Here is a 25590-nt window from a genome sequence, read left to right as displayed (position 1 = left end):
GCGGGGGCGAAGGCGGGCACCCGGCGCTGATTGGCTGTCGGGGCGCGCGCAACAGGGAGGGGCGGCGCCGGCGCGGAGCCGCGGGGAGGCTCGCCGGTCGCGAGCTCGTGAGGCCTGGTGCCGTGTCGCGCGGGTAGGCAGCAGCGGCAGGAGTAGCGGTAGCCGCCGTGAGACGGCGCCATGAAGCACTACGAGGTAAGAAACGAGGAAACGGGAACCGCGCGGCCGCCGCAGACCCATTCTTTTTCCTTCTTCGCGGAACCGCGGGACCCGCCTTTCTTGTCGCGTGCCCGGAAGGGAAGAGTCGGACGGCGCAGACGCAGTGGGCGCGCGTTGTGCCCTGGGGCCACTCGTAAGTCGCAGTGCGCGTGTGCCGGGGAGGTATTTGTAATTTTGCAACACAGGCTGCTTTGGGGGTTCCATTTCTTGGGGTCTCTGCAGGACCGGGGAAGCTTGCAGGTTCTTGCAGCTCCCCCATAGGGCTGCACACTTCGGCAGGGGAGGAGCGAGGGTATCTTGCACAAACCTGGCACCCTGCCGCCGCCTCGCTCCTAGGGAGGGGCTTCGCAGTCAGCCCTCTGGCACGGCCTTTGGACCCCTTCCCTCGCCCGGGGCGTCCCCGAGAAGCTTAGGCGGCGAGGGATGCGCAGCTTCGGGGCTGACTCCCGTCGAGCAGCAGAGCTGCGCTTGCTTTCTGGGAATCTAAGAGAGCGTCTCAGTCAACCTGCGTGTCACCGAGGAGAAGCCTCGAGCCCACGGCGCCTCGTGGAGCCCGTCTTCTGACTCCTGCGTGGGGCTTCTTTCTCCCTTAAAACGAAGTCGTCTGATGCGCATGGCGACCTAGCTGAGAATATAATATTAATTACTTAACTATCTTTTAATTATTGCTGGCTTTTAAGTAACATTAAATAATACACTAATTTACTAATGTTCATAATAATAATTTAGTGAGTGCTTGCTCTTGTGCTAGTGAGGTTCTGTTACCTTGTTCTCTTATCCTCACAGCGCTAGGAGGTAGGAGACTGTTATTATTATTATTCTTGTTTTTGTAGATGAAGAAACAGTCTCAGAGATATAAAGTGACTTGTCCAAAGGCCCCAGCTAGTAAATGCAGGACAGAGAGAAACGCAGGACTCCTGAGTCTGAGTTGCTAGCCACTATGCCAGGCTAGTCCCCAAAGGAAAATGAGCAGGTTGAGAGATTTCTTGCTTTGTTTTTTTCTTCCTCCCCCAGTTTTTAAAATTGTGGTAAAATACACATACAATTTACCATCTTAACCATTTGTAAGTGTACAGTTCAGTGGCATTGAGTACATTCACATTGTTGTGCAACCATCACCACCATCCGTTTCCAGGACTCATTTTTTTTTTTTTCCCCATCTTGCCAAACTCAAACTCTGTCCCCATTAAGCACTAACCCCCCTTCCCCTCTCTGCCCAGCCCCTGCAACCACCATTCAACTTTCTGTCTCTATGAATTGGACTACATTAGGTACCTCATGTAAGTGAAAGGAGAGATTTCTTTGTATTCACAAGTCGAATATCACTACTTCTGCTCCCTTTATTATTATTATTTTTGCTAATTTACCCAGAATCTTTTGAAGCCTTTTACCCAGAAGTCTTCAGTCATTTTTGATGTGGGCCCAAGAGTGAGGAGGTAGGTGTCAGTAATCTCTCATGCTCCATTCACCTTTGTGATTATAGGATAAAGGTCTTCTAATAGAGTTTTCCCTCAAACCCTCTGTGTAACCCTGGAGAAAAAGCCACATCCAGTTTGAAAGATGCAGGATGGAAGACCCACATGGCTTTTTGCAAAATGCAATTAGTTTAGTTTTGCGGGTTAGCAGTCGGAGAAATTAGGCCACTGAGGCTCCTTGGGGTGTGTGCTTTTGTTCCAGAAGCTGTCACAGCCCGAGGCCTGTGGCTTGCACTGGAGGACATGCTGTACCCTAGCAAACCTTTTCCCTCCCAGGAGGAAGGAGGCGCTTCAGACTCACTATTCAAAGTGACCTTGGGGAAAAAAATTAAATTGTTTTGCTGTGTTCTCTGTTATCCTTCTCTGCTAACATTTGCCAAGTACCCACTGAGGTGATGGCTACAGAGTTTCTGTCTGAGAGGAGCAGTTGTCTCCCAGCCCAGCTTGCACAGCAGGCAGATTAGTTTTACTACAAGTGTTTGTTGCAGATCAATAAAAATAGCAGAAATGCTGGGGTCCCCCTGGTTGCATAGTGGTTAAGTTCGTGCACTCTGCTTGGGTGGCCCGGGGTTTGCAGGTTCTGATCCTGGGCGTGGACATACACATCGCTCATCAGGCCATGCTGTGGTGGCATCCCATGTAGAAAATAGAAGAAGGTGGGCACGGATGTTAGCTCAGTCACACTCTTCCTCGAGCAAAAACAGGAAGATTGCAACAGATGTTAGCTCAGGGCCAATCTTCCTCACCAAAAAAAAAAAAAAAGAAAAAAACCATGCAAAAAATAGCAGAAATGCTTTCACTCACGTTTAACAAATGGTTTGAGAAAAGATTTCAATTATCCACATCAAAGAATATGTTTCTATTGAGACTAAGTCTGTCCTTTCACCCCCAAGTGACACCTAGTCTTCTGAGAGATTAGCTTCTGTAGCTCCAGGGGACCTCGGAGATTACGAAGTGCGATGTACAAGCGATGGCAGTGATGTTCAGAAAGGTGCAGGGCTCACTCAGGGTCACACAGCGAGTAAATGAGTAAACCAGGGCTGATGTCTCATGTTCTGGCGGGTAGGTTTCCAGCCTGAGGGGGCTTTGTTGCTGTTTCGATAACAATTTGCTGTCACTGCCAATCTCCTCTCTGTGATCTGAGAGGAAAAAGTATCCTTTGAGTGGCCTAACTGAGATGAATCAGGCCACTCTCGGGCCTTGGTGGAAGCTGGCTCTTGGAAGGATGGGGCAGGCCTCAGATTGTCTTGGGGTTGGAGCAAGGTCTGTGAGAGAACTGCTTAGCCTGCTTGTCCTAGGCTCCGGGACTTTTTTTCTTTTTGCTGTTTTTGCCACTGCAGATGAGAGGTCAAAGTAATGATCTCTCTGGCGACTAGAGAACAGCTGCTGCGTCTTGTCAAGGAGCCTGTTAGTTCCTGGGAAGGCTGGTCCCTCTCGCCTCCTTGAGCCCAGGACCCTGCGCGTTTCCTGCAGCCACATCCCTGGAGGCGAGGAGCCTCATCCTCTGGGGTCCCCGCTGCCTTCATGTAGGATCTTCCTCCCAAGCGGTAGCTATACTGTGCCTGCTTGGGAGCAGTCCTAGAGCAGCACGGTCCTTGCCACAGGCAAGTTCTTGCCTCAGCTTCCCCTGCAGTAATAAGGATGTGAAAGTTCTGGAAGTAGAGTTCTGGTCAAGAGGCAGTTGTTTACAGCCAGAAAACTGGGTAGGAAGGTGAAAATTAAGGAAAAAGTGGGGGCCGGCCTGGTGGCATAGTGGTTAAGTTCGTGCGCTCCGCCTCGGCGACGCAGGGTTTGCAGATTCGAATCCTGGGCGGGAACTTGCTAATCGCTCATCAAGCCATGCTGTGGTGGCGTCCCATATATAAAGTAGAGGAAGACTGGCACAGACGTTAGCTCAGCGACAATCTTCCTCACCAAAAAAAAAAAAAAAAGGAGAAAGATTCACATGTCGTAGTGTCACAGGTGTGTGGGCTTTGGACAGGCCTGGGCTGAGTCCTGGCCCTGCCACCGACTCATTGTGGGATCCAGGGCAGGTTACCTAACCAAGGAGCTGCGGCTGCTCTTTGGAGCGAAACCCATTTAATTGTGACAGCAAAGGCCGGTATTAAAGAATGTTATGAAGTCGCTGGAAATGCTTCCTCAAGGGGTCTGCATAAAAGGGGAGGGCTCCACGGAGCTCTGGCTGGTTCATTTGAACTGTTGTGCTCAATTCCATTATATAAAAAAATACACCTAGTTTGATTTACCCAGCTCTCTAATAAATCTCCAAACATCATGTTGCGTGGAAAAAAGCAAGTTGCAAAAGATTTTGTAAATTTAAAAAACGTACCAAATGAGCCTTACATGCCCTGTGTATGGATGTGTACTGAATTACAGGATCGCTGGTAATGAGAGGTGAGAAGTGGGTGGGAAGTACACGGTCGTTAGTGGAAGCGCGGGTCGGGGAGAGAGGAGGGGAGGAAAGGCGGTGAGGAAGGCTTGAGCTGTGTCTGTCTGATTAACAAAAAGGAATCTGATACAGAGTAAAATGTGAACCTGTGTTGAACCTGGGAGGTGGGGTTCCAGGTGTCCTGTTTCCTGTGCTTTCTTCTGAATCCGTGTCCTTTTGAGATAGAAGGTGAGGGGTGATGAGGCTGCTGCCGGCGTTGAGCCGTGTTGTAACATGTGGGTCTCTGCCTGGTGCGCGTTTGCAGGCAGGTGTTGTGTTCTTTTTTTTTTTTTTTAAAGATTTTATTTATTTATTCCCCCCCCCAAAGCCCCAGTAGATAGTTGTCTGTCATAGCTGCACATCCTTCTAGTTGCTGTATGTGGGACGCAGCCTCAGCATGGCCAGAGAAGCGGTGCGTCGGGGCGCGCCCGGGATCCGAACCCCGGACCGCCAGTAGCGGAGCGCGAGCACTTAACCGCTAAGCCACGGGGCCGGCCCAGGTGTTGTGTTCTGAGATGGGGACTGCCTGCCCTCTTCACTTGCACGCCCTCTGCCCCCGCATGGAACAGAAAATGCTTCTGGGACTGATGTTGCATTTGCAGACAGGCTGGGACCCGGGTTGTAATCCCCTTTCCTGGGCTCTATTTTTGCTGCTGGATAGTAATCAGCAGGGACGGTTCACACGTACTGTGTCCTTCCACAGAGCCTGAGAGATGGGTACTATTTGTCTCCCCTGTTTTGTGGATAAGAACCCGAGGCTCAGAAGGGTGGACGCACTGGGCCAAGGTCGCATTGTGGTGGAGACGGGAGCCAGAGTCACAACAGTGTGACAACGGTGATGCTGGCGGCTGCCAGCTAGTGGGTCCCCTGAGCACCTGAGCAGGTGGGCACCAGTATTACTTCTTTACAGATAGGGAAACTGAGGCTCAGAGAAGTAAATTAAGTTGCTCAGGGTCACAGAGCTGGGAAGCAGTGGAGCTGGGCCTTGGGCCCCGGGTGCCTGTCCCCGGTTTCTGTCCCCGCCCACGATGCCCTGCTGATGCTGCCCCGAGGCGGCTGGTGGCGGAGCCGCGCTGTTCAGAGGACATGGAGTCCTGGGAAGGAGGGTGGGGGCGTCGTGTGAGCCCGTGTGGACTGCTGGCAGATGGTCTCCCTCTGCCCTGAAATGGGATGGCCGCCCCTCGGAGTTGTGGAGGTGAGCGAGATTGGGCCTGGGGAGGTGCACGGCATGGCGAGCTTGCCTGTGTTGGGAGGCCTCGGGCCGGGAGCCCGCAGGCTTTTCAGGCTCTCCCTGCGGCCTTCCTGCTCCGAGCAGGCGCATTCTCCTGGTGGGTCCCTTCCCCTGTCCCGTGGTGGTGTAGCTCTGTACGACAGCCGCTCCTTTGCTGTGGTCCTCAGACTCTCAGCACCTCGGGGCTGAATGAGCTCTGGGACTCTTCTGCTGTGACTTCTGCACTCTGCACATGAGGGGCCTGAGGCCCAGAGAGGAGGGCCTTCCCCAGGGCCACACAGCCGGTCCCTTTGGGTTGGGCGTCTCCTGCCTGGGAAGACAGCTCAGCCCGCAGGCTTTGGATCAGAGCTGGGTGTAGATCCTCAGCTGCCCTGTACCAAGTGTGCTGCCCGTGGGCAAATTCTGTAACCTCCAGCAGTTTTCTCGTCCATAAAATGGGGTCAGGGCTGTGCCAGGGCTGGCTTGCATTGGCTCTGATTACTCAAACTTCCCACCTCTGCGTTCAGGGACGTCAGGTTGACAGCTTCGAATCGCCCTGGCGCGGTATTTACACCCTGGAAAGCTGCAGACGCCAGTCAGGCCCCGCCCCCTTCCCAGCCCCTTGTTGCACGTTCGCCGGCACACCGCAGGGGGTAACGTCCCTCCCTCGCAGGGTTGTCGCTCCAGGCGTTCTCGCTCTGGTGGCAGTAGAGGAGCAGCGAATGGGTGGGATGCACTCCGCTCCCGGCCAGGCAGCAGCCGCCGACGCGGAGCCCCTTCTGCTGGCTTGCTTGTCCAGGCCGAGGGAGCGGGTGGGAGGAGGAGCCTGGTGGTGGGCCCGCTGCTGGGACGGCCCTGTCCGCAGTGGAGGGATGGAGGGGGTGTGCCCAGAGCCCAGCAGAGCTCTTGAGCAGCTGGTTCCTGGGGGAGAAGGGTGGAGGGCGGCCAGCCAGGTGGGCGCCAGGCGTCAGCGGGACGGGCACCTCGGGTAACCCGAGCGTGGTTGGGAGTCCCTGTGCGGTCCCTGTCTGCTTGGCTGGTGAGAAGGGCTAGGCTGGGGCTCTTGGTTGAGTTCAGGCCCAGTCTCAGCACCCTTTTGTTGACACTGACTGTGGCAGCTGAGAGTGCTTTACGACCTTCAGACAGCAGAGCAGCACAATAATAACAATAACAATACAGCCAGTGCTGATGCAGTGCTTCCTCTCAGTGCTTTTGCTCTGTTAACTCGTTTAATGCTCACAGTTAACCTGTGCAGGAGGTGCTCTTATTCTGTTCGACAGATGGGGAGACTTGGGCACAGAAAAGAAGTGACGTACGTGCCTGTGGTCACACAGCGAGTGAGTGGAGAGCCCAGATTCTCCTAGACCCAAAGTGGGCTTCGCCGTGGGTGGCCAGGTGGTTGTGGAAACTGAGGCAGGAATGAAGCGTGTGGTCGAGAGTGACGAGGCCTGTGGAGGCCACCAGGGCTGCCCTCGGGATGGTCACCTAATCTGCAGGAGTGGCAGCATCCTCCCCCACGGAGCCAGGATGAGGACCCTGTCTTGGAGTGCCGCCAGGGAGGGTGAAGTGCCCAGCGCACTTCCTGGCCCGAAGTCAAGCTACATACGAAGCAGCATGAGGTGACAAGGACAAGTCACCGGGCAGACAGGATGGATCCGCATCCATGAAGCTGGCTGAGGTGCTTTCTGCATGTGGCCCCTTTTGCACGCGTCACTTGTCAGTGAACAGGCCCGGCAGGCTCCTGGAGATGGAGGCGTGCCACGTGACGTGCCCAGAGGATAGAAGGAGAGGCCCAGATGCCAGGGGTCGGTTTCATACAATGTCACACACACGGAAGTCACATGCGGATGATCTGCTCTTTCCTTCTCTACGGGAAGACCTTCGGGGAAGTCACAGCACACTCAGAACCCACTTTTTAACTTCTTGTGACAAAGCATCATCTAGGAAGCGGGTGCTCACGGTGGGCATGCTCATCTCCTGCCCCTCACAGCCTCTCACTCAGGAGTGCCCACTTCTGTTCTTGCCCCTCCCGGCCACGTTCCCTGCCCAGCAGCGGCCGGAGGGTCTCCTGTGCACGTGGGAGGATCTTAGCACTCGAGGCTCAAAGCCCGCCCTCGGGCTTTTCCTCGTCCTCTGTCCCTGCTTTCCCCACTCTCAACTCTCCCGTCTCGTCCCCTCGGACCCCCACAGCCACGGTCCTGCCCTGAGCATGTGCCGTTCTCTCTGTTCCTCCCACGCCTGGTCCCTTGTTACTGAGAGCGCAGCTTCAGCTCACGCAGAGGCCTTCCTTGACTGTCCTGTCTGGATTATGGCCCCCACGCTGTCTGTCTCCTGGCCTGGCTCAGGCTGTGGCTGCCTTTTCGTCTGGGGACCTGCCGGTCTTGCCACCTGGTCAGACGGTGAGCTCCTAGGGCAGGGACTCTGTCCTGTCCCCGCGGCTCCCCTGGCATCCGGCCAGCGCCTCCTTGTTGAGTGGATGCCTGGACGGATGCGTGCCCCTTCCCCTGTGGCCGGGCTCACGGGGAGCAGAGGGCGAGTGTGGGCCTGGGGCAGGGTCCTGCCTGAGTCCAGGGGCTCATGCGTCGGGCTGAGGGGCCCGTCCTTGGTGGTCCTGACCGAGCGACGCCGCTTCTTACAGCCCTTGGCAGCACGGCTGGCCTGTTCCCCGTGCTCCCGCTCCCCCTCCTGGGCCTGCCATGCTCGAGGTTGCCAGCAGGTTCTGCCGACCGGTCCGCGTGTTCTCCTGCCCAGGCTCTGCTTGTCTGCCTTCCAGGTCACCACTTACTCAGTGTTCCTTCATCCCAGCGTGGTTTTCTCTACACCTGTCACACACCAGGAAGAGTGGGACCAACACACCAGCCTCTGCCCTGGGGCTTTCCGTCTGGCTGAGGCCTGAGGAGGAGGTTTCCAGGGAGGGGAGGGGCCGCAGGTGCCCACCCTGGAGGGCAGCTTCTGGGTGTCGCACGTCAGAGACAGGCCAGCTGGCCAGGGCTTTGTAACCGCCCAGACACCAGGGGCCTTTATCTGGATGGGGAGGAAAGTCCCTTTTCTGTTGATTTTACCTAAAAGTGTAACTTTCAGAGGGCAGTTTTTTATTCTTTATTTTTTTGAAGGTCAGATACCTTTTATTTTTATTTATTTATTTATTTTTACTTTTTAGGTGAGGGAGATTGGTCATGAGCTACCATCCGCTGTCAATTTTCCTCTTTTTTTTTTTTTTTTTTGCTGAGGAAGATTGGCCCTGAGCTAACATCCGTGCCAATCTTCCTCTCTTTTGTATGTGGGATGCCACCATAGCATGGCCACCGACGAGTGGTGTAGGTCTGCGCCTGGGATCTGAACTCATGAATCCCGAAGTGGAATGTACGGAGCTTAGACCACTCGGCCATGAGGCCGGCCCCTATTTTTATTTTTTTTATTTAATTATTTTACTGAGGTCATACTGAGGTCATATAACATTGTGTAATTTCAGCTGCACGTTAGTATATATCAGTTTCTGTATAGAGTGCATCGTGCTCACCCCCAATGGTCTAGTTTTATCAAGGGCGGTTTATTTTTAAGTCCTTGGGGGGCCAGTCCTTGGGGGCCCTCGCGTTGTGCGTCGTGTTGTGTGTTCCGTAAACACGCAGGGTAGTTGTTTCTCATTACTGACAAGTGGGCTGTGGGTGGTGGTTGGGGCTGACCGCCCTCGGTCCTGTGGTTCAGTAGAGGTGGGCCGGGCGCCGTTCCCGCCCTCCGAGGCACCAGGGCCTCTCAGTAGCTGGAGGTGGCTGGCAGGCTCTCACAGCCCTGCCCCTGTCCCTGCTCGAGCCAGGCTCTTACGTGAGGGAGCCCACGGGCCTTTCAGTGAGCCCTGGAGACGGCAGGGTGCGTGCTGGCTCCCGGCTCCCTCTGAAGTCTCATGTCCCCTTGGAAGCGGCGCAGGGAGCACTGGCCAGGGCCATGCCGGTCGTGTGGTGGGGCCTGTGGGAAGGCCGCCTGTCCTCAGGGTGGGGCGGTGGGGAGACGGTCTGACACTGGCCCTGGGGCTTCGTGGAGCATCGGGGGGCCGGCTGAGCTGGAGGGCTCACGGTTGGAGCCTGCAGTCTTGTGAGGAGAAGCCGTTTCCCAGGACCCCTCAAGGGTCTGCCTGGGAAGGAGAAGGGTCGGGGGAGCTGCCGCTCATGCTTCTTAGGAGGTGGGCGGGGAGCGCCTCTCTTTGTGGGGAGGAGAGTCCATCAGAATTCTCGGGGGGCACACAGTCTGCAACAGCACGTTGTTGAGTACTGTTTGCGCCTGAGAGGACAGTCCGGCACAGTCTCCGGGTTGGACCGGGGTGGACCGGAACCCCTGTCTAACACCAGTGATGGGAGGCTTTCGGGAGAGGTGGCTCTGCTCTCCCATCTGGGCATCCGTCATTCAGGTCTCAGCTCGAGTGTCACCTTCTCTGAGAGGCTCCCTCTGACCCACCCAGGCTGCGCTCGTCACCCTGTCTGTCACCTCTCTGTCAGTTCTCCGCACAGCACTTCGCGCCTGCCGATAGCGTGTTTGTGTGTGAGCCCCTCGCTGTCCCCTGTCCCCCGGCCGAGGCGGGGCTCAGTAGATACTGTGGGAGAGGGGCTGTGTGCGTGTCCGTCTGGGACCCACACACGCAGAGGAGGCACAGGGCGGGCTCAGGTCATTAGTGGGACTGTGCATGCTGCCCAAACAGCTCGGGGAGTGGAGAGGAGGTGGGGAGGAGGGGATGGGGGGACAAGGAGGGGAGGGGGAGGGGTGGGGGGGGAAGGGGGACGCCTGCACCCTGCGGGCTGCACAGCCATCGCTGGGCTCTTCCGCTGTTATGCTGCTCAGAGCCTGTCTTTGGGTACTTCGGCCATTCTTTTTTTCTTTTTCCTGTTTTTGACCCAAAGTTACCTGAACTCTGAGTTTTCTGTAAGGATGAGATGGCGATCCTGTGGGAGGCCCCAGGAATACTTCCTGCCCAGTCCTCCAGGCGCAATCTGAGGCCTCCTGCTGGCTCCCTGGGCCTCAGTGGAGGCAGCATTTCCAGTCTCCCCGCTGCGCCTGGGAACACGCAGCATTGGGAGAAAATGCAGGAAGGAAGGCCCTGTCCAGACTCCCGGGTTCACCTCCTCTGGCTTCATTTCACCCTCTGACCCTGAGGGGCGGTGCGGAGCCAGCAGAGACCTCTGGGCTGGGGGCCTCAGCGATAGAGCTGCCCGCTGGGGGCACTGCACTTGGGAAGACAGCCGGGGGCATCATCCTGGACCCTCTGTCCACGGCCAGAGCCTGGCACTTCCTTTTCATATTTTCGGCTGGGCCTGTTGAACATTCCAGAGCCTGTGCTCCTCCGCCCAGATCCTCTTTCACTTGTTACTTGTCTGCTCTTTTCATCGTGAGATGCAGTTTTTCCCCTCGGTGTTCTCACGTTCCTTAAGCTGGGCTGCATCTTACGATTGATAGATGTATCTTATTTGACACGTGTCGTCTGGCCTCCCCCCACCCCCGATTCGGCGCCTTGTTTTGAAGCAGTGGTGTCTCAGGATCCAGGAACCAGGGTGTCTTTTTCACCACTTGCCTGCTCTGTGCCTTAGTCCCAGCCTCTGGGGTCTCTGGCCTGGGTTCTTTCTGAGACCCACACTGCTGTCTCAGCTTCCGTGCTTGCCCAGCAGTGGGGGGAGCCTTCTCTAGACCAGAGCAGGTTGTGGCATTCCAGCAACTTCCCAAGTGCTTGTCGTGGCCTCCGCTGCAGCCTGCTCCTCAGCTCCTCTCCCTCCAGTCCGCTCTGCTGCAGCCTCCATGTTCCTGAGCCCTGACCAGCTCTGTGCCGCCTCAGGGCCTTTGCACTCACCCAGGGCGCCTCCTGCTGGCTCTCGCTTGGCTCAAATCGCACTTCTTAGAAAGGCCTTCCTTGACCCCCTCCTGTGGCCCCTGGGCTCCCCGCCCTGCTTTCTTCATGGTGCCTGCTACAACCTGCCCTCGGGTTCCGTGCTCGTGATAGCTTGAGAGATGCTTTGCCTACGTTCCCTGGTGCAGGAGTGGATTTGGGCGGGGCGCAGCCTCCCCTGGCCGTGCTCACCGTTGTACCCCAGCACGTGGAACACGGCCCAGCATGCTGCTGGCACACGTGGGCCTTTCTGTTGGTCCTCGAGCCCCTAGCACGGCCAGCACCTTGAGGGCTCAGTAAGCGCCGGCCAAGCGAGTGGAGAACGGGAGCTCTGAGTCAGCAGAACTGACTTTTGGAGGCTGTGCATGGCTGAGCCCTTTGCAGGTCTCTGCGAGCGGGCACATCCTTGCTCTGCTTGGGCCTGGGCCTTGGGGCACAGGGCCGGGCCCGCCGTCCCCATGGGGCACAGGGGATGAGATCAGTATGTAGGAGGCGGCCGCAGCCACCCTTGGGCAGAGCCCACTGGCTCACTCTTACCTACTAGAAGGTTCGATGGCCTTGCCAGACCTCCTCTGGGCCTCGTAGGTCCCTGGGGCACAGGCGGCCTCAGGGCTGAGGGGACTGGGAGGTGGGACCTGGATCTCCCCCCTGACCGGGTAACGCCCGCCAGGCCACTGGCTCTTGGGGACCTGTGTGGGGTGAGAGGGTGAGCGAGGCCAGTCCCCGGGACTGGGTCACAGGTCTCTGCTTTCAGGAAAACAGTGGAGGGCCTCCGGGCTGGTCAGCTGGGCGATCTCACAGACGTTTCCATACTAGTCACTACGAGACTTTCTGGGCACAGAACTCAGGAGTTCCTAGAGCTGGTCGTTCTCTTCTGCTTATTTATGTGAACATACCTTCTCAGTGTTTACATTAAAAAAGAGGAGGACAAATGTTAGCATTAAAGCCCTGTCTCCTTCTAGCAGTAAGAAATGGTCCCCTTGGAGACGTAATTGGGAAGAAAGGGCGTTCATCAGTTGAGAGGCTGCGGCATAACTCCTGCTGATGGCTGACGTTCGGTCGGTCCACGTGTGCTGCGGCCACAACTTCCGGTTCACGTTCATGATGTGGGTTGTGCTGACGTGGTAATGACACCTCACCCTGAGGGATTGTTCTCTTTGTATTCAGAGCCCTAGGTCGTGGAAATGTTGTTTGTTTTTTTATTTTGTGTGTTACTTATTTACTTATTTATTTTGCATAGAAATGTTTTTGAAAAATTAAATTCTAGGGGCCAACCCAGTGGCGTGGTGGTGAAGTTCGCGCTCTGCTTCAGCGGCCCGGGGTTCGCGAGTTCGGATCCTGGGCTCGGACCTATGCCCCGCTCATCAAGCCATGCTGTGGCAGACATCCCATATAAAGTAGAGGAAGATGGGCACGGATGTTAGCCCAGGAACAATCTTCCTCACCAAAAAAAAAAAAAAAAAAAAAAAATTCCAATGTGATCAGGAGAATAGGATGCCCGATGATAATGTTCGATCACAAACATGTATTAGGATAACATTCTGTGGTGGGGGGAGAACGGGAACAGAGTTCAACTTCAAGGCAAAAAAGGAGCAAATGTTAAAGAACTTGTTTCTAGTTTTTTTTCTTAAAGGGATATTGGTGGGTATCAAATTACTAAAGTACTTAGACTCTATGGCTAGATTTAATAGAGCCCTGTGAATGTTTATATAAGATTTGCAACATCGACAGTAGGCCAGAGGTGACATCTTTTGCAACTACTCAAGCCTCAGTAAAAAATATTAGATGTCAACTTAAAAATGTGGGGGGGTGGGGATCCATGAAGGGTACTGAGTTTGCTTGTTTCTAGATGTTTCCGTCTGATTCTGGGCAGGGAGGGGCTGGGAGGAGTGGTGTTTCTTGGTGAGCTGGATTTCCACGGGGTGTGTAATGGGCATTTCAAACTTCATGCGTTCTCACCCGAGCCCTGGCTCCCCCGGCCTGCCTGTCCCTCCCGGTCACTCAGGCCCGAGTTCCGGCTCGGCCCTTCCTCTCACGCCCATATCTGACGTGTGCAGATCCGTAGCCTTGCCTTCAGCATGCCCCTGGCTCTCCCAGATCTCTGAACTGCTCTTTCCTTCACCGCCTTCAGAGCTGGCTCAGTGTCCCCTTGGGGAGGCCTTTCTGTAAATGGCCAGCCCCCCTTCACCTGCCACGCCCTGTCCCCTTTTCCTGCTTTGCTTTATGTTCTGTGTGACTGTTTACTTTACTGTCTCTGTTGCCCGGCTAACATGTCAGACCCACGTGGGCAGGACTTCTGTCTGTCCTCCCCCAGCTGAGTCTGCAGAGCCCTTACAGTGCCCGGCACGCGGTGGGTGTTGAGTCAGCGTGTCTGCAGTGAATGAGCGAGCCTCAGTTTTCCTGTCTGCCAAAGGGGAGGAATTGTGAGGAGATAAGTCGTGTTGTGGTGCGCCTCCATGTCTGCACGTGGAGCATGCGGGAGGCGGTCGGTGCTGTTGTGTGTCTAAGGCCGGCCACTTGGATCCGACCAGGCTGTTCCACACGCTGAGCCCCCGGGGGGTGGGGGCCTGACCCACCAGCTGCACTCGCCCAGCCCGGGGAGCTCCTGCTGCTCCCTCAGCCCACGTCTGCCGGGCTCCCAGCTCCTGCCTCCCCCAGCTTCCCGGCCCGACAGTGCCTTCCTGCCCAGAGATGCGGAGACCAGCGTGGTTACCAACTTCACCTGGCCGGGGCTGCAGGGGTGCAGATCCAAGCCATCCCTGAGGGTCTGGGGCCCGGCGAGTTGACGGCGAGTGCCAGGGCCAGCGCTGGAGGAAGAGCACTCAGTTCTAGGTACAGAAACAGGTGGGGCCCACCCCTGGCACCTGTGGCTCCTGTGTCCTTGGGCTGGCGACCTGTGTCCCAGGCCTCCGCCTGCGGCCTCCTCGTTGGAGAGTAGGGTAGCAGGGCCAGTCTGACCAGTCAGTGTGAGTGGTGAAGGCTGGGTGCTCACACCCCCGTGAGGGGGCGGGGAGTGGCCCAGGGGGGTGGCTGAGGCCCCACTGGGCGGGTCTGGGGGCCGGTCAGTCGCAGTAAGGGCTCCCGGCTTCCTCCAAAGGGCAGGGGCCTGTGTGAGGAGGGCACCCAGGTTGGGGGGCCGCCTCCATCCGGCCCCTGGGAGCTTCGGAAGCTGTCCGTCTGGGCGGTCCAGGCCCGGGATCTTCAGTGAGGCTCATAGGCTGGCTGGTGCAGGACCACTGGGTGGGGCCCTTGGCCAAGGGGGCCACAGGAATCACTCGTCAGGTCCTCCTAGGAACATCCGTTCACCGATGGAGAAGCCAGGGCGCAGGCAGGGAAGGCTGGGCTGACTGCCCCCCTCAGTGTTGGGGACCCTCTCCCCCCGTGGCACTGCATTTCCAGGCCATTGGTGGCCTTAGCGTGCGACAAGGAAACATGCAGGAAGCGTTGTGACAGCTGCTGCCCCTGCCTGGGCCCCTGTGCGGGCAGCAGGAGGAACCTGGGCTGGGCCAGGCTGGGCGGGCCCAGGGGGTCCTCGGGCCAAGGGAGGCCGCAGCCGGGAAAGGATCAGGCCCAGCCCTCGGGCTCCCCTGGGGCACGCCCCGGGAGGTGACCCGTTCTGCAGGGTTCAGACCTTCCGAGACCCATGTCTTGGAGTTGGGGTGTCAGCAAGGACGACGGGGCCGGGCTCCCCCTTTGTTTTCTCTGTTAGCACTCAGCCCTGCTTGGAGCAGAGGCGGTGTTGCATGCGGGCAGCGAGCCAGTTTGGGGCCCCAGTGGGCCAGTCAGCACGGCTCCGGCACTCCTGGCTCCAGGCCGCGGGCGGGTGAGGCCCGGGCTCTGGAGCCCCCGGTTCCTCCCGAGCTGTCACAGTGCTCATCGTGCAGGCCCGTGAGTCATGCAGGGGGCTTAGCACCGCCTGGCCTCGGCGCAGGCCGCAGCCCACAGGGCATAGGCCCGGCGCCCTGCCCTGGGCGGGCCAGCACCCTGGAGGCCGGAGGGCGCAGCCTGCAGTGGCCTGGGGAGCTGCGGGTCAGAGACCCGGCTGAGACCCAGCGTCCCCTTCCTCTTGGGCCTTCCGTGGTTGCAGTGACCAACCCTGGGCCCCCGAGCACCCAAAGAATGTCCTCCAAGGTTGGATGCTGCCGGGCTGCATGGGGCCACGCCTGCTTCTGGCCCCGGATCCCAAAACCTAGGGACATTGGCGCTCAGACCCTGGCACCTCGCATCTGGCCAGTGGGGTGGGAGGCGGGAGCTGGCTGGTTGGGGCCTGGGAGGGTGGTCAGCGTCTCTCAGCCCCTCCCAGCCTGGGTGCCGTTCGTCCCTACTGTCGCACCTCGGGGAGGCTGGCACAACTGCCCTGGGCACCGCGGAGAAGCGGGGTCACGAGCCAAGGCCGCGGGGGAAGGAGGTATTTCTGGCCAAGCAGGTGCAGCCTGTGCTGGCTTCCTGGCAGCTGAGCCCAGGGACTTCTCGGCCGCCCTGGCGTGAGCAGTGTGACTGTGATGTTTCTGGAAAGTGGAGGGGAAGGACCTGAAGGTGCTGAGCTGAGGAGTGCGGGTGAGTGCGCTGAAGCCTCTGCACCTGGAGGGTGCGCCGCCACGCACACTGCTCAGGGCCCGGCCTCCGTCCTCTGGGGCCCTGCCCTCCTGCCCCTAGGGGGAGCTGTGGGGCCACGAGTGCCCGGGCCGCCGGCCGAAGGACCTGTGGGGCCCTTTGCATCTTTGCCTAGAGTCCTGGGTTGCCCTGAGCAGGGCTGGCACCCACAGCAGGCCTGCAGTGCCCCATGCCCCAGCTCTGGGGGCCCACGGGGTGCACACTCCCCACAGGCCCCGGCCGCCCAGCACGAGGCGGCCCTGCGGAAGGGCCCTTTCCTGGCAGGCAGGCCCCCGTGGGTCCCGGAGAGCCTGCTGGAGGCAGGGTGGCTGCCCTGCGCCATCTCTGCGTGGGGGCCTCTGCAGAGCGTGCACTGGCCAGGGGTGCGGCCCCCGAGGCCTGTGTGGGGGGATGGCTTCCCTTGAACACGTGCGACAGGGTGTCTGGGCTCGGGCGTTTCCTGCTGCGTGACCTGAGTGCCCCCTCCCCTTGAACTCGGCTGCCCCCTCTGTGGAATGGAGCTCGTGGCTCTGCTCCCCCAGCCGTGGGGATGGAAGGAGAGGATGAGGAGCGGCGTCGGGGAAGCTGCTGCAGTTCCGGGCCTGCCATTCTCCCCCGTCCCCGTCGGGCAGGTCCTGTCTGAGGACTCACGGAAGTTGTGGGTGCAGAAGCAGGAGGTGACGAGGGTGGCCTGGAATCCAGGGTGACCTCTGGCCTGTGCCTGCCCCCTGTTCCAAGGGGCCCTGGGATGTGGACCCCACCTTGAGGCCAGAGTCTTGTTCACGCACAGGAGGGGCCTGGGGAGCACTGGGCTGGTCGTGTTTGTAAAGGTGGGGAAACTGAGTCTCAGGCGGCCTTGTGGGCCTCGGTGCCTGGGCCTGTGTGCCGGCCCGCCTGGGGCTCCTGAGCGGCAGGTGCAGACTCAGCTGTTCCAGCCCATGCCGCCCTCCTCGGGCCCTCCCTCCCTCGGGCCAGACCTCAGACCCCCGCTCGTCCCCCGCCACGTGCAGACCACCAGCAGCTTCCGTCGCTGCCACTTCACAGGCCACCCCTCCATGCTGCTGCCCTGCTCTCGCCCCGTCATCGCCTCCACCCTGCTCCCCAGTTCCCAGAGGGCGCCCTCGAACACCTGTCAGGTCACATCCTCCTCCGCTCAGGAGCCCTCGGTGGCTCCCGCCTCGCCCAGAGGAAAAGCCAGAGTCTTCCCCATGGCCACGAGGCCCTGCCTCACCGGCCTCCATCACTCTCCGTCTTCACGGCCTCCCACTCTTCCCCTCGCTCACTCTGTTCTGGCCACACTGGCCTCCGTCCTGCTTCGCAAACGCCAGGTGCAGTGGGTCCACCCTCAGGGCCTTTGCACTTGCCGTTCCTCCGCCTGGGATGCTTTCCCCCAGATGTGTGCACTGTTGGTTCTCACTTCTCACAGCCTTGGCTCAGGAGCTCCTTCCTCAGGGAGGCCTTCCCTGGCCATGCTGTCTAGAATGGACATCCTCCCACCCCTGACCCTCCCCCTCTGTTTTTCTCCACAGCTCTTGGTGACAGAATGTGTGGGGTTGTCTGCCCCCCCCCTTGCCCCCAGCGCACAGACTGGAGCACAGACCTGGGAAGGCAGGGCTTGGTTCTGCTCACTGCAGTGCTGGGTGCCGGGAGGCAGGGAGGCGGGGTGGGTGGGTGGGTGGGTGGATGAAGGAATGGAAGATGGATGGATAGGCCTCCTGGCTGGTGAGCGCAGAGCTGGAGTTAGTGTCCTTCTCTTGGTCCCATGCTGGCCCCATCCTGCACCGGGCGGTCTGCTCACAAGCGCCTTGGGACTGGCGGAGCCTGAGCCCTCCAGGGGGGGAGTGCCGTCCGAGGCCACGAGGGGGCAGTGGAGAGCATGGTGGCCTGGCGCTGGGGAGTTGGAGTGGCCGTGGCTGCCGCCCGCACATGTCCTGCTATTGTTAGGGTTCGGGCTCCCTGTCAGCAGCTGGGTGGGGCAGCACTGTCACCTCTCTGACCTTGGCGTCCTGTGGTTGCGCCCTCATGGTCACGGTCATGGTTTGGGAGAAGGGGCCTGGCCCCTTGCGCGTCTGCCAGTGTTGTTTTGCTAGTATGGGTCTCGTAATATTTATTCTTTGTAAGATTTGTTCCAGGCTGGGTACCTTTATGAACTTTTTGGGGCTGTTGTTATTGTCATCTCTGTAAATCTTACGGTAACCCTGTGAGATGGCAGGTGGGGCAGCCCACTCTGTAGAGGAGGAAATGGAGGCTCAGAGAGCTTGGGTAACTTGTCCAGGGCCACACAGCTAGGAAGTAGGTGAGTCTTTTTGACCTCAGAGCCTGGGGAGTGTGAGCACAGCTGAGGAGGCCCTGGAGGCCTGTTCGTGAGGGAGCCGCTGCCCTGTGGCACCACCTGTGAGGGCCCGGCCGCGGGGAGCCCCTCTGTGTTGGGATTGCTGCTGAAGAAGGGCAGCGAGCTTCACCAGAGCCGGCGCCGGCTCAGTCACGGACCGTTCCTCAGTGAGCAGTGCCCCAGAGCCTGGGAGGAGGCCCGGCAGCGCGAGTTCTGGCCTCATGGGGTCACCGGAGCCGGGCGGGCGTGTCTGCGGGCCTCACAGAGGCTTCCCTGGGGTGAGGCCCCGGCCTGTGACAGGGACTGCCCTGGTAGCTCCCGAGTGTGGGGAAGGGGAGCCAGGGAGGGGCTGAGGGGGCCGGCCCATGTGCCTCTCGCAGGCGTCCACCGAGCACGGCTCCTGGCCAGGCTCTGTTCTGGGGGCCAGAAACGACTGAGAACAGGCCAGTCCCCCCTTGGGAGTGACGTCCAGTGAGAGGCACTGTGTAAGTCGATGGTCGGGAAGGGCCGCTGAGGGGTCATCCGAAGGCTGGAGGAGGTGTGGGAGGGGCCTGTGGGGTCTGGGGAGAGCGGTCTAGGCAGTGGGAGCAGCATGTGCAAAGGCCCTGAGTGTCTCCTGCGGTTGCATAACCGCTCTGGCTTTCTCGTCTGCTGGACAGGGACTGTCCCGGGAGCCTCGCCTCCCTGGGGCTCTGGGCACCGGCGCTGCTCGGAGCAGGTGCTAGAACGAGGGCGCCCTGTCCTGCTGCCGCTCCCTCCGTCTGCAGCATCTGTGCTTCCACGGAGACAGCGAAGACCTGGGCCCCGCTCGGCAGTGGCTCCGGGTGCTCCCCCGGGCTGGGGACCGCTGCAGCCTGACCCTGCCCCTCCTGCAGGGTGGGCTTGGGCCCGCCCCAGTCCCCCCCTTCCCGCCCTGACCTCGTGCTGCCACGAGCTGCAGCTGGCTGGGCCCGAACCCGGGCCTCTGGGTGAGAACCCTCCCATCGCAGAGGCACCGCCTTGTCCTCGTCCTCTGTGTCCCCTGTGCCTGAGGCTGCAGCGCCACACCCCTGCCTGCAGGACCTCTGGCCAGCGACCCTACAGGCCCCACTTCATGCGGCGGTTCAACAGATCGCTCCCCAGTCCCCAGCCCTTCCCTCCAGGGGGCAGGAGGGCTGTCCCTGCTCCTTCCCTCGGCGCCTCCCGGGGTGGGCCGGGGCTGCCGCCGCCCTTGTGTGCTCAGGGCCCTACCTGGGGCCCAGCTCAGCAGCCGCTGCACCTCCCTCCTGGGCCCTGAGGGCGCGTGCGCCGCAAGCACAGGGCGTGGGGTGACAGCGGGCAGGGAGGGTGCAGTGGAGGGGAACCCCAGGGACTGAAGACTGGGGAGCACACACGGGGTCCCCCACGTTAGTCCCTCAGTTGTGGGGGTGGGGGAGGGACCTCTGCAGCTCCCTGCCCTGGGACTTTTTTTTAATGAATGATTGGGGCCTGTTTATTAGACCCCCATTTAAAACAACTTATTGATGTGAAATTCACATGATGTAAAATTAACCCTTTAAAAGTGAATAGCTCAGCAGCATGTGGTACATTCACAGTATTTTGCCACCACCACCTCTGTCTAGTTCCAGAACATTCCATCACCCCAAAAGAAGACCAGGTCCTCGTTAGCCACTCTCTCCCACCCCCAGCCCCTGGCAACCACCCATTTGCTTTCTGTCTCTCTGGATTTACCTTTTCTGGACATTTCACATAAATACGTGTCTGGCTTCTTTCACCTAGCGTAATTTTCTTTCCCCACCTCACGTATCTTTCACTTAACTTTTTATTTTGAAATAATTATAGAGGCACAGGGAATTGCAAAAATCATATGGAGAGACCTGGGTACTCCCCATAGGCCTTTCAGACATCTCTGGGGTTTGGGGGATTTGGGGGCAGGAAATGGAAGTGAGGACCCATTCTCCCTCGGCAGCCCTGAGCTGGGGCACCCCCACCCCGAGGGCGGGCTTACCTCTGGGAGGGCGCCGGCCGCTCCGCTCCTCTCCTGTCTTCTCCTCTCTTCTCCTCTCCTCTCCTCTCCCTCCTCCGGCCTCGGGCGGGCCTGGGTGCAGGGCCCCTCTCCCGGCTGCCCTCCTGCCGCCCTGAGTCCTCTCCCGGCGGCTGGTCGGGGCCCCCGACGGCGCTGCTCTCCTCTGGGCTCTGGTGCGGTGTCCCGGCAGGGCAGAGGGTAGGGTTTCAGCCCCCCCGCAGCTGGCCACCGCGGAGAGGGGCTGGTTGTATTTTAAGCTGCTGAGTGGTTCAGCAGGAACTCGGGGGCCTGCTCTCCTGGTCGGCTGGTGCTGTCCTCCTGCGGGCCCGTGGGCTCCGAGGGCGTGGGCGCTGCCCGAGGGGACCCAGGAACTATTAGTATACCTGCAGCCACGTGGCAGGCCCTGTGCCCGCCTGGGACCTGCTGTCCCAGCCCTTCCTGGCACATTCCTCGTGTGTCCCTCCCCCTCCCACGAGTCCTCTTGGTGTGGCCAGAACTCCGGGCAGTATGGCCAGCTCTCCCTTTCTGGCTCCTCGTTTGGCTTTGTCATCCCTGTGGCTCGGAGGGTTCAGTCGCCTGCCTCCCAGGCCACATGGCCGGTCAGGGCCCACAGCTGGCGGCGGACGCTCTCTCGCCGGTAACAGTGGGCAGCATCGGCTAGGACTTCTCAGGTGCCGGGCCGTGTCCTGCCCTCCCGTCCACGAATGTGGGGCGGGCGCAGCAGAGACTGGCCCCAGCGGGAGGGTGAGGGTCTGCCCCCGGCCCTGCCCTGCGCTTTGTCGCAGCGCCACGGCCTCCTCAGCCCGTCCTCAGGGCCCGAGGCCTTGGGGCACTTGCACCTGTCAGGCACCACGCCGGTGCCTCGCTCGCACTGTCTCACGGAACCCGACTGCCCTGGGGTCACACGCCTCCCCGCACTGTCCCTGGCTGAGGCTCAGAGAGAAGTGACTGCGTGGCGAGGCTGGCTTCGGGGAGCCCCCCTGTGCTCCCAGCACCCCCTCCTCTCCCACTGTCCCTGGGCGTGTGTGAGGGGAGCCCTTCCCTTCGGGGGGGCTCTGGGCGCCGGGGAAGTGGGCCTGCGCTCAGAGAGCCCTGGTGGGCCCAGCCCTGGTTTTCGTGTCCTGCTCCTCCTCCCCATGCTGCCGCTGACCGAGGGCCCCCCAGGGGCTCTGGGCGTGGGGAGCGTCCTCAGTACCTGCCGGCCAGAGGCTAGCTTGGGGTCAGACCCAGCCTTGCCTGCCACAGCCCCGTGTCTGATAGGATCCAGGCCAAGCCCTGCACGGGGCACTCGGGCCTGCTGTGATCCACCCACGCCCCTCCTCTGACCTGCTTGGGGGCTCCCTCCCTCCCAGCACTGCCCCTCTGCACCCCCACTGTCTGGCCCCTGCCTGGGTGCTCAGGTAGAGAGGCTGGGCAGGCTCCTCTCTCAGGGCCTGGCGCTGGCCTGGCCCGTGGACCCAGGAGGTGCAGGGAGGCCCAGGCTGTGTGCTCTGGGCTTTGAGGAGCTCAGGGTCTGGATGAGGGTGCTGTGTTGGGCTGACACTCGGGAGGATGGCCCTGAAGGTGGCCTGGAGCAAGGCGTGGGTGAGAAATGGGTGGAGAGGGAGGTCGGGAGCAAGTTGCCGAGGCCTCACCAGCTAAGGCGGGCGTGTCTGCTGGAAACTTGCGGGTTCCCGAGCCTTTCCACACTTAGAGTCTCTGTGCACCAGCAACTCCGGAATCTGTCACCTCCCTGGAAACACAAATGCACGAGGAAAGTAATCCCGAGTGGCTTTTACAGCTCAGGAGGGGAAACGGATGCTCTATCTCACAGGTTCTCAGAATAGCTGGGATTTCTCCAAGCCCAGTGAGCTCTGCGGGCCTGAGCTGGACACTCACCAGCTCACCCTCCTCCTGGCACTGGGCCCCCACCCGTGGGCAGCGGGGCTGGGAGGTGCCTTCACCCCCATCTCTGGGCATCTCCCTGTCCCCGGGGCTGTTGGGGGCCGTGTCCACTGGAAAGCCTCACTTTCAGGGCCATCCGGCCCTGGGGGGCTGCCCCAGGCCCCCAGTGGTCTGTGTGTGGTCCTGGGGCCCGGTCTGGGGCAGTTTTATATTTAGCCGTGGCTGCTGGGCCACTGGAGTGGCGTCTGCAGAGCGCCAGGGCAGGCGCGGGCTTTTCTCCAGCACCGCGGCAGAATGTGATTGCGCCAGCCCGGCCCAGAGCCGCTCGCGTGGGGCGGTCCGTGGTGGGGGCTGACGGCCGGCAGCTGGGGCGCTGGCCACGGCCGGCAGAGCGGGGTAGCATGGATCTGAGCATGAGCTTGGTGGCCCGGGAGGCCAGCCAGGGCCTCGGCCCCGGCGTCAATGGCCTCCCCCGGCCCACGCCCCCTAAGGCGGCCAAGAAGCCTAAAAAGGCTGTTCTCTTCTTCGAGGTGGAGATTCTGGACGCGAAGACGCGAGAGAAGCTGTGCTTCCTGGACAAGGTGGGACCGTGGCGCTGGCTGCGCTGGGCCCGGGACCCACTCTTGCTGGGGCTCCTGGCCCCGAGGGAGAGGGGAGTCCCTCCACCCTGGGTCATGACTCCCCACCCCTGCCTCTCAGGGTGCATGAGGGGTACTGTCCCTGCCCAGCCAGTCGGCCCCCAGGGTAGAGTGGGCAGTCCTGGCCCTGGGTGTGGCCGGGAGCTGGCTTCCTCGGGGCCTGGGAAGGAGGAGGCGTCCTGAGACCTGCCCCTGCCGAGGCCAGGCCAGGGGAAGGGGCTTGTTCCGTCCCAGGGGAGGCCTGGCCTGGACAGAGGGCCTTTACTCTGGGGCAGCTGTGGGTGGAGGGGAGAGGCAGAGATGCAGGTCCCGCTTCCCGTGCTCAAACCGTCTCCCAGCCAGGCGGGGCGTCCTGGCTGCCTGGTAAAACCAGGCCCTCAGGCCCACGGCTGTCCCATTCTGGCACGGGCCTTGCTGCTCCTCTCTGCCATGCAGGTGGGGGCCTGGACCCCCACACCCCCCTCCTGTAGCAGCTGCCCTGACCCCAGTCCATGCCCTCCAGGAGGGATCCTGGATCCTGGTGTGGACTCCCCCCAGGGCTGAGGTCCCTGTGGCCTGTGCTTCCCCCAGGTGGAGCCCCAGGCCACCATTGCTGAGATCAAGAACCTTTTCACCAAGAGCCGTAAGTCCAGGGCCCAGCCCACTGCCTCCTGCGACCTCTCTGAGCAGGGGCCTCTGGGTGGAACCGGTCCTGCCCGCCTCTTGCCCAGGGCCTGCAGAGATGGCCCCAGTGTGGCCCGGCTTCCCTGGGACGGGTGCCACCGTGTGGCCATCGGCAGGAATGCCCTTGCTGGGCTTTGGGAAGGGCAGCACCTGCCTTTGTCCTGCTCGTCTGGGCTGTGTCCGGGAGCCACACAGGCCTCACAGGCCTTGTCTTCTGAGGGGCCGGGAGCAGCTGGGGGTCCCTGGGCCCCGCCAGGCTGTGCACGGTGATGCTCCGCTCTCCCCGCAGATCCGCAGTGGTACCCTGCCCGCCAGTCCCTCCGCCTGGACCCCAGTGAGTACAGCTGTCCCTCCACCGCCGCTGGGCCCCCCCCCGGGGGCAGTGGGCGGAGGCCTGGACGCCCCTGAACCCTGGCCTGCCTCTCCACAGAGGGCAAGTCCCTGAAGGACGAGGATGTCCTGCAGAAGCTGCCTGTGGGCACCACGGCCACACTTTACTTCCGGGACCTGGGGGCCCAGATCAGCTGGGTGACGGTGAGTCCCACCCCCGCCCTGGCCTCCTCTGCCATCAGCCACATCAGGGTAACTCCCTGCTCCCCTGCCCCCAGGTCTTCCTGACAGAGTACGCGGGGCCCCTTTTCATCTACCTGCTCTTCTACTTCCGGGTGCCCTTCATCTACGGCCACAGATACGACTTCACGTCCAGCAGGCACACGGTGGTGCAGTGAGTGGGGCCGGGCGGGAGGGCGGCGGCGGCGGGGGGCCTGCTGGACCTCCCCGCTGAGCCGGCTCCCCCTACAGCCTGGCCTGCATCTGCCACTCATTCCACTACGTCAAGCGCCTGTTGGAGACGCTCTTCGTGCACCGCTTCTCCCACGGCACCATGCCCTTGCGCAACATCTTCAAGGTGAGCGCCCGCCCGCCCCCGCCCCCGCCCCCCGCGGCCCTCTGTTGGACCCCAGACACGCCCCCCCAACCCCGCGCACCCGCGGGCCCTCCGCTGGACCTCAGGCCTCCACCTGGCCCTGTTCCCTTTCAGAACTGCACTTACTACTGGGGCTTCGCCGCCTGGATGGCCTATTACATCAACCACCCTCTCTACACGCCCCCCAGTAAGTGGCCTCCGACCCCGCTCACCCCCGCCCCCGCGGGCCTCCCTTCCCCGCCACCGCCTCTCCCTCACGGGCCTCCCCTCCCCTGTGCTTCCCCTTCAGCCTATGGAGCTCAGCAGGTTAAACTAGCGCTCGCCATCTTTGTGGTAAGCGGGCTGGGCCAGATGACGGGTGGGGGGCGTCTGGGGGCTCCCGGCTGACGCTGCTCCTCCGACAGATCTGCCAACTTGGCAACTTCTCCATCCACATGGCCCTGCGCGACCTGCGGCCAGCTGGTGAGTGGCCTGGTGGGGTGGGGGGGTCGGGCTGGGCAGGCCGCGCTGTGGGGGGGCGGGTCTCACCCCTCGCATCCTGCCCGCCAGGGTCCAAGACCAGGAAGATTCCCTACCCCACCAAGAACCCCTTCACGTGGCTCTTCCTGCTGGTGTCCTGCCCCAACTACACCTACGAGGTGAGGGTCTGCCAGCCCTTCCGCCGGCCCCGGGGTCCCCTGTGGAGAGCCCGCCTCTGGTAGGGCACCTGGCTCCGCTGCTGCTTTTGCGCTCTGACCTTGGAGGATCTGGCGATGCAGAGTCTGCAGCTCCCTGGGGGTTGGGGGGCGTCAGGCTCGGCGTACAGCTGTTGGCGGCCGAGGGGCAGCTTCATCACGGACCCCCTTATTCGAGGTCCCTCTAGCACTGGCCTTCGGTTCCCACCCCCACACGGAAAGTAAGGGTTGGGGGAGGCGGCCCAGGGGTGGGCGGGGCCTCGGGAACAGGGGCGCCGCCCGCCCGCCCTCACCCGCGCTCTGCCCGCAGGTGGGGTCCTGGATCGGCTTTGCTATCATGACCCAGTGTCTCCCAGGTGAGCTGGCTGCCCGCCCCCGACGCCCTGCCCGGCTGGCTGCGCGGCCCCCCTGACACCCGCTCTGCCCCACAGTGGCCCTCTTCTCCCTGGTGGGCTTCACGCAGATGACCATCTGGGCCAAGGGCAAGCACTGCAGCTACCTGAAGGAGTTCCGCGACTACCCGCCGCTGCGCATGCCCATCATCCCCTTCCTGCTCTGAGCGCTCTGGTCCCAGTCCCCGAGCCGTCGTCGTGGGGGAGGAGCGGGGCCCCGCCCGCAGCGTCTGCAATAAACCCTGCCCGCCCTCCGGGACTGGACTCAGGCTCCGCGTGTCCTTTC

General features: G+C 61.0%; 1 protein-coding gene across 2 annotated transcripts; it reads left to right on the top strand.

Moving 5' to 3' along the window:
- Positions 1 to 74: 74 nt before the first annotated feature.
- Positions 75 to 25568, top strand: TECR (trans-2,3-enoyl-CoA reductase). Of its 2 annotated transcripts, XM_058525495.1 has the most exons (13): positions 75 to 195; positions 22543 to 22593; positions 23221 to 23272; positions 23603 to 23647; positions 23744 to 23847; positions 23922 to 24037; positions 24115 to 24220; positions 24353 to 24425; positions 24528 to 24571; positions 24643 to 24700; positions 24788 to 24876; positions 25223 to 25268; positions 25344 to 25568. In XM_058525495.1, exons 1-13 carry the CDS (start codon positions 181 to 183, stop codon positions 25469 to 25471), a joined length of 927 nt encoding a protein of 308 aa, XP_058381478.1. In that variant the 5' UTR covers positions 75 to 180; the 3' UTR covers positions 25472 to 25568. The 2 variants fall into 2 exon arrangements, with proteins under 2 accessions (XP_058381478.1, XP_058381477.1); XM_058525494.1 differs by lacking the exon at positions 75 to 195 and having other exon boundaries at positions 22399 to 22593.
- The last annotated feature ends 22 nt before the right edge of the window (positions 25569 to 25590 follow it).

The sequence above is a fragment of the Diceros bicornis genome, chromosome 30, assembly GCF_020826845.1.
Source record: "Diceros bicornis minor isolate mBicDic1 chromosome 30, mDicBic1.mat.cur, whole genome shotgun sequence".
In the NCBI taxonomy this organism is placed as follows: Eukaryota; Metazoa; Chordata; class Mammalia; order Perissodactyla; family Rhinocerotidae; genus Diceros; species Diceros bicornis.
The sequence above is the reverse complement of the archived record's forward strand: the minus strand, read 5'-3'. Positions and strand labels throughout refer to the sequence as shown.